Source organism: Echinococcus granulosus, assembly GCF_000524195.1.
Source record: "Echinococcus granulosus chromosome Unknown EG_S00009, whole genome shotgun sequence".
Taxonomy (NCBI): domain Eukaryota; kingdom Metazoa; phylum Platyhelminthes; class Cestoda; order Cyclophyllidea; family Taeniidae; genus Echinococcus; species Echinococcus granulosus.
The window spans coordinates 1132111-1140285 of NW_020170389.1; the positions used below are offsets into that span (position 1 = coordinate 1132111).

Genomic DNA, 8175 nt, shown 5'->3' on the forward strand with positions numbered 1-8175 from the left:
TTACCTCGTATATCAGAAATGATCCAGGTTATTGACGTATCGTTAAACCTAGTCCTGTTTATACTTTTTTTACTTGATAATCATCAGATCTGCTGGGATATATAGTCCAATTATAGGAGCCTAATGACACTATATGCCTCGATCGAATCTCGATTTAACATTCCAAAAACCTACGGATAATAAATTTGGCTACATATTTTTATTAAAATAAAAAGTGGGCTTTATTACAAAAAGATGAACCTAGAATCATAACCCAAAGCTAGCACCACTAATCGCATATTGAAACTACATGCACTAAATAAGTTACATTAAAGTAGTAGTTTGCGTACCCGGGCATGGAGATAGAGGATAAGGGCTTCGTGTTCGCGAACGGTATTAGCAAGCCAAGGAGGAACGGCGGCCTGAACAACTTCCACGCCGAAGTCCTCCTCCGCCTGGAGGAGCTTCAGTTTTAGCTGGTCCAACAAAGCAAGTGGCAGACGGTCTAGGAGAGCCCTGGCGGCACGCAGCTTGCGCATGGCAATGAAAAGACGGATAAGGCTGTTAGTGAGCACCAGCAGTTCGCCGCGCTGCGCCTGGTCGTGTGTCAGCCAGTCGAGCGCAGCGATACGCGCCTTGTCCACTTGTGTAAGGTAGGCTACCACATCACCACCCACGAGATCGGTGATGCCGTTTGGGGTCGGCAGCGGTATTGAAGTATTCGATACGCCTTTCACCAAGCCCTCTCGTTCGTCAAATCGACGACGCACTATCCGGATCACCGCTCGTGTGATACTCTGCACGTTGAGACCGGCGACTTCTGCGTACTCCAGACACTGACGACACTCCTCTGGCCTCTTGAGACCTATTGACAAATTGTTGAGAGTCAGTTTATTGGTATCTATCTTTCCAGCCATTCATAGAAACCTAATTCATTGATGGACTATAAAGTACATCAGAAGCAATCTTAGGGATTGGTCGATCACAATATTACTATAGTAGCTCAAATAAGGTAACTATTACCACGAGGGGAATAAAAGCAAATAAGTACATTTTTACCCCAAAATTTCATTAAGCGTTAAAAAGGAATTGACAAAACCAATTTAAATAATAAGTGGATTATTTAAGCAATACAGAAAGTTACAGGAACCGTTGCTGCCGGTGTGAGTTTATTTTGGCCCGCTTTTGGAACGCACCAAAGTACTTCATTAAAAAGTCACCCAAAACAGAAAAATTTTGGGTTAGTAGTGATTAATAGAATTCATGCGAAAACTGAACATAGGGTCCGACACATGAAAGAGCACGTAGGCACAAATATGGCGGACATCTTTTGATGCTTATTATTAGTATTAAAATTTGATTAACCGCTACCGCTGATGAAGCCAGCAACAATAGAATACTCACACTTCAAAGTTACATACTTTCCACCAATTTTGGAAACAGCCACGGTAGATAATTTTTCGACCTCAAAAACAGCTCCCGCGAGCACCAACTCAGAGGGAGAGATAAAAAACTACGTTCAAGCAATAATGGATGCGAAGGTAAGCAAAAGAAAAAAATATCCTAAAGTTACTCCCGATGTGCGAAACGAGGCATTAATCTAGGCACATTTAGCTATTTGAGGATGACTAATTCCGGTTTTAGCCTCGAAAACCCGATATCAGCCAAAAATCCTTACAATTCATGTGGAGTAAATAAAGGAGTAGCTTACTTGAGAGAAATGAGGCATACCAGCGTGTTTGCCGTACTGGGGAAGAGAGCTGAGCAATGTAGGATGCAACTAGCGAAAATCGTCGCTCCACAATGAGTGTAATTACATAGGTCTCGAGAACAGCATTGCAGGGTTCGTCCTGTGAAGCGACCGAAGTTATTAATTATATGCTTTCACCGAGCAAAGTTGCTTATCCGTATAACTGTTGCTAAATTAATGATCGAAATCGGCATTATCACTGCCAAAAGAAACAGATTCTCGCAACTGGAATAGAGTTATGATTCAAAAGTTAGGGATACTTACTGGAAGACCCGTTTCAAGATGACGAAGACAGAGCACGAAATGAGACAAGAAGCGGAGAACTTGACAATCCAGCTCATCCAGTGTAAGCTGGTCTGGCCACTTTACATTGGTGATGCCTGACGCTAAAATCTCACGAATCGACGCTGGAATAAAAAGCGGCGCAACCAAGGCTACGGCAGTCAACAGTTCTGCAAGTAAAAATATCAAAAGACACAAGTCCACAAAGTGAAATCCATTCAAGTGTAATTTGCGACTCGATTTTCATTTATGAAACTGCCAAGGTTCACGTATTAACTCTAAACATTAAAAGATACGAGCGGTCAAATGGTTTAGGATTTCGAATACCTGAATATTCTCTAAGAGCAACTCCCCTACATATGGCATAAAACATAGCCTTTAAAAGTGTGTGACGGCTGGATGGGGAACTAGAGCCACTTGAGGCCTTTATGTCGTTGGTTTCGTTGGGATGGAGGAATGCTGAAATCTCCGAGGGACGAAGGGCCGGAGCAACAAAACCGGAATCCCCCTCAACAGTTTGGAAGAGGTAACTTATAGGGCACCATCCAAGAACAGTTTCGGCCTTCGAAAAGGCCTCTGATAGGGTCCACGAGCCTGGCAACCAGGCCGAGTTAGGCAGCTGCAGACCAACGTCCTCGACTTCGAGGCCTTTTTGTGGGCGTCCCAACACCGACTGAAACATTCCAACATTTGAGCTCCTTAAGATAATCCTATCTTTAGAAAGTGGGTGATAAAACCCAATAAGGAAGAGTTGCTCACCAGTGTGTCTGCCCTAGGTCCGCAGTCAATTTTCATTCGTAGAGTGGCATCAACTCGAGATTCGACAAGAGCACGGCAGTGCGCCCATAGCAAATCCTCCCAACTACCAGACGTCATGGCTCGCAGCAACATGCTGAGGTTGCCCGACTGAGCGGCAAACATTGCACGCTCGTAGGGATTTAAAGCTGGCTGGATAAACAAAATCAGGTGTGAGTGTTTACTATCATAAAAATAAGTAAAAAAGCCGAAACCAACATTTTCAGAATTCCACCAGGCGACGCACTTGCTCAGCACGCGAGTTGCGTTGCCTTCAACAGCATCGTGCTTTGGTTGAACGCTGTCTTTGGATAGGCAGCTGGTGTGGAATGGGCGCCAACCCTCCATAGCAACGGCCCGAGTGATATCCCCTCGCTGAAGACAAAGTCGCTGAGCCTATATAAAAAATTTCGGTATGACACTACAAAACAGAAGGCAATTGTTTTTCCTGTTTTTAAAACAAGTTAATCAGCACATCCGTCTCAGCATTCCACTTTGGTTTAATGAACAGAAGGAAGTCCTGAGGACATTATGCAATCACTCTAGTGTCAAATAAAATGACAATACGACAATCAAGCATTCACGTTACGGTTGATATTAAAAAGGGTAGTTAATAAACCCCTTCCGAGACAACTGTTAAGGAGATACACGTAGAGACTGTACCCCAAATCAGTACACATTTTATAAAAGCGTAAAACGGAACAAGGTGGCAGTGCTGAGGCAATTGTGAACAACCTAAATACAAATTTAAATAGGACAAAAGATAAATCACTTAATAGCATACGATGGCACAAATTTGCTTAGGTAGCACGACAAATGATGGGGAGTACAGTAATAACATGCGCATTCGCATTTAGGGACTCGCAAATTCAGAATTTCGGGAAGTTTTCATTGGAACCTAAGTATTTTGCACTCACATCTTTATGCACATTTAAACTAATTGAATATCTGTAGCCTCTACGTACAGAATGTGTTTTCTTTATCGAGCTTTACCTTTGATATATGGCTTCTGTAATAAATGAAGCTTGACTAGCCTACCTTCCTGGCAGTGACAAAGAAACGTCGGTCATTAAGTTTACAGTCCCATTTGTTGCTTGGTTTTACCTTAATGCACGTTCAAAAGAAAACAGCAGCCAATTAGCTGGTGCACTGTAGGGGTAACACTAGCATACCGTACTGAAAAAGTCCTATGTGTCAAATAATTAAGTGGTACTGTATTTTTATGGCCATCATTTCTTTTAAGGATAATGTATTAAGCTAACATTTCGATGAAAGTCAAATAATTTGAGAGCATGAACTGGGTCGTACTTAGAGGTTAAATTCCAGGACTAAGTAATTATTAGTATTTTTATTGACTCGTACCAAACATTCGCGATTCCTTCTGATCCGCAGCGCGTCCTGAATCCCACACTCACGAACATTCGAGGTATTAATGCATCCATAATAAAATTAAGATACATTGCAACCTTAAAAAAGAGACCTAGAGTCAAGGTTCTTGGCATCCATAACATGACCAAGGCGCCCGCTTATAACAGATTAGCTAACTCCTCCAAAAAAGCCTAGCATCCGCGAAGGTTTTTGACGAATTTGTAAATGCATACAGGTTAATTTCCAAACGCCACTATGGACCACGTGGAGACGCATCTCACTGACTTAGCTAACAGTATCCTGCTTAACTTCGAAAAGTGTTATGCTATGGTAAATCGGAAAGATAAAAGAAAGCGTACCCTCTGCAAATCACCACCCCTGACGCATAAAAACAGATAATGCAGGTAGCGATTTTCAGCTGATATGTCTTTTTGAGCCAAACCACCTCCGCCGATGAGTGCCGTATCCGGAAACTGTAGAGCGACAATTGATACACGTTCATTGGTTGATAGCCAAAAGACAAACTGGCACTCACCAAATGGGTAACCAAATGCTTGGATTTGAGTTCATTGGCACTCAAAGTTTCCAAAAGGTGGTGCGTACTTTCCCTAAGCCACATCATGATTATACAAAGGAACAAAATCAGCGGAAAACGCAAAAAAAAACGAAATGTCAATCAGCCCACCATACTGTAGTTTCGTTAAAAAGACATTCATATTTTTCCGCCACTTTGACTATTTCTTCTCGAACCTTTCCTTCCAGCCAATCAACGATTACCTTAATTGGGAAAAAACGTTTTTTAAAATTTTAGCTTGGAAAATGTTCGTCTGGGCACATTCAAGTAGGAATGGAGGTGGTAGTCAAAGGACCTACTTGCGTTTCCCGAAGATCATCGTCCGTGTCATACAAAGTATTAACAATGTCTTTTTCCGAGTGATAGTGTAGCTAAAAGCAAGATTTGAGTAAAACCTATTGCTACAACTTTTGGTAAATCCTTGTTCAATAAAGAGTCTGTGTGACAGAGCCGGTCGCTATACAGAGCGTGTATTAATCGCCAAGTTGACCGCTCCAAATCAACAGCATCGACAAGACAGGATTCGTAATCGTTTCTAAAGGTTTTCGGAGTGAAAGCCAGCAATATTCTACTTGAAGGAAAGCGCAGATCGTCGACCTAGACTTGGTAAGGCCGCAAGATATTCACTGGTGAGAAGTGAGTACTTTTCAGCCAATGCAAGAGGCTCCTCTTCCAGTTGTTTCCAAGCAGAGTTAAACTCGCTATATACCTCAAAAGTATCTTAATGGACTTGTAAACGAAACCAAACGTCCACCCACCTTTCTTTGTTGACATTTCCAACGGAAAGTATGATCTGTTGACAAGCGATCCGACCTGCAAGACCATGACCAATGGAAGTAGAACTTACACATGCTTCGCTATCGTCGTACAAATTACCCTCTATAATACTATGACGAGAAGTGGCAAAATCCTCTTTCACTGACGTATGATCAATGGAGAACATTTCGCTGGAAAAAAGAGAAGAAACTTAAAGCCAGTTTATGCAAACTACATGTATCTTCTCCTCAACACAGTTCCAATAATGACAAAAGTAGCACTCCGCAATAATAAAGAGCTCGACATGAAAAGACTACCTGTGTTGTAACATGACGTACAACCGCAATCAGACATCTGGTAGTGAAAACAAGAGAGGAATTAAAACGAATTCTCCGACCCTTTACCCGAAACCCAGATACATCTCAAAACCTTTAGGACATTGGGCCAAAGATAACAATAAATGAATACAAGTCATTTAAATTAACGTGCAATTAATCAAATCGCACACGTTACATGTACACGGTGATGATAACGTCACCATGTGAAGTACACACCTTTTGTGAACAATGAAAACTAATGAGCAAATTTAAAAGTAGCGATCTAAAAATCATTCCCTTTACCAAAATGAGACCAAAACATTGATGGAAATAGGCTCAAAAAAAGCAATGCCTATTGCAACTGCAGCACATGAACACCACAAAACAACAAAAAAGGCGCCCTCTACTTCTCAAGACTCTAGTCCGCAAAACAAATATGTAAAATTTCCTATTTTTACTCAACACATTAAATTTTAATTTTTTGCAATAAACTTGGAAATTTTTTGTTTTATAACGCCCAAACGTTAGTTGCTAAAAACTCGAATGCTAAGTCATATTTTCACCCCATGATTACAACGAATACACTTATTTTTAACAAAAAGCCAGCTTAGGTAAATTTTCCAGTGCGAGTCGTAGGGGTTTACTGTGCAACCCATGGTGGTTCCCCATTTTTATCCCATTATCAACTCAATCTATTGTGATTCCTGGCTTTATTTTATGAGGTACATTGTGCGATATGCAGCTTAATGTAGCGTCCCGAGACTCCCTGAAGACGAAAGAAGACACAATACTCGTGCAGAATGTATTTATTCAGCACGGAGAAGGTGTCTGGGCTATTGGCATGGCCCAAAAGGCCAGCCCACCCAGCGAGGTACAAGGGGGCTAGTTCAAAGTACAAAAGTGGCGCCTCACCAGAACCGAGGGATAAACCATTAACGTATTACATTAATGTTAAGAGCGTACCTAAAAAGGATGTGGCGAAGAACAATTATTATAGCGTATTTGCTCCTTGTCGAAATTTACTTAGGCATATCTTTAGCCTAGGCTATTTCCTTTAAATGAATGAGTCTCTCGATTGTTCCATGTTATTGAGATCAAACGAAACCAAATTTGCGGTACTAGCTGTCGTTGTCGAACGTTCGTCCTTGGAAAAATTCAGAACTGAAACTCTGATAAAGCTGAGTTCTCATAACATTTACCATGTGATAAATAAGTTTGGACCAATCACCCTTCAGAAGCATTTTTATGTCATCAAATACTCTTCAACATCATGACTATGTATGTGGCTGCATGGGACTCTCAGGGGTTGTATAACTGCATTTCCCGTTCACCTTTGCCGTCGCCGTCAAACCTTACGTAAATTTCAAGTTGGGTAGACACCTTATTTCCTGAAATTTTGCAGTGATCAAATCAATTATTCCAGATCAACCACTGCCATCGCATAATTTTGGGACAATGGTCATATGTATGCTAACAATAAGACTAGCGGTGTTTGCTAAAAACTTAGTTAGGGAGGCTGCCACTTGACGTCTGGAATTTCCATTTTGAAGTTTCCTGAAGAATGTATGCAGATAATCCGCATTGACCCTAAACATGAATAATTTGACAGTTCAAAACCTCCAAACTTTCTTTTTTCCTTTCTCTTCTTCTATTCTAGTTAAGAGTGCTTTCATTGTTCCACGCTGTCGCAACTTCGCAAGTATTCGCGCAATTTGACGATAACTGTTCAGTTGTGTTATTCCACGCAGAAGATTCGTAACGCTAATCTTAAGATGTCTTACCATTGAAACAATCTCTTCCTTCAGCACTGGTGTGTTTGGAGTTTCCTCAAAGCACCGGGCTGCTTCCTCCAAAGCAGTGAGAAGTTGAAGGGACTTTTGAAGCGTCCTTCCTGAATTTAAAATCTGTGCTTGAATTGTGCGATTATTGGCGTGATCTTGATTACATTCGCTCAGATCAGGAGACTTGGATGTTTTTAGGAGGACTTTACCAACTTTGATAGCGTCTGACTGAGCATAATTCTGAAGCGTAGTATACCGCATTGGCCGACGCATAAGAGCTGCATCGTTTGCAGATTCCTCATTGTGCGAAAATTTCTCCATTAGAAAGTCTATTTTTGCCTGCTCTTCAGAGGCTGCCCCTGCAGGATCGTTGTTCCTTCGCGAGACGGTAAGTGCATTAGGTGGTATGCATTCGACAACTTTTTGTAAGGCCCTTTTTACGGGCATCGCCGAAATGTGCTCGTAAAAACTGGGGAGGTGGCATTTTACGCATTGGAGGGTATTCTCAAGGCATATGAGCCTCTCCATGAATACTTCCACCCTGAGGTTTGCACTTCCCAAGCCAGAACTCAT

The 8175-nt window shown here is 41.6% G+C and overlaps 1 protein-coding gene across 1 annotated transcript in view; it reads right to left on the bottom strand. All coding sequences in view use genetic code 11, as the record gives it.

Moving 5' to 3' along the window:
• Positions 1-8175, bottom strand: part of EGR_02137 (Nuclear pore complex protein Nup107) — a gene marked incomplete at both ends in the record, with an annotated part of 29194 nt that extends 21019 nt beyond the window's left edge. Inside the window, 14 exons of the mRNA XM_024491386.1 lie at positions 330-844; positions 1691-1829; positions 1994-2181; positions 2339-2684; positions 2771-3202; positions 4534-4647; positions 4710-4782; positions 4860-4951; positions 5048-5119; positions 5157-5283; positions 5321-5468; positions 5507-5561; positions 5596-5695; positions 7439-8175. Coding sequence (XP_024354239.1) covers positions 330-844; positions 1691-1829; positions 1994-2181; positions 2339-2684; positions 2771-3202; positions 4534-4647; positions 4710-4782; positions 4860-4951; positions 5048-5119; positions 5157-5283; positions 5321-5468; positions 5507-5561; positions 5596-5695; positions 7439-8175 — 3138 coding nt within the window. The remainder of the gene's footprint in view (positions 1-329; positions 845-1690; positions 1830-1993; positions 2182-2338; positions 2685-2770; positions 3203-4533; positions 4648-4709; positions 4783-4859; positions 4952-5047; positions 5120-5156; positions 5284-5320; positions 5469-5506; positions 5562-5595; positions 5696-7438) is intronic.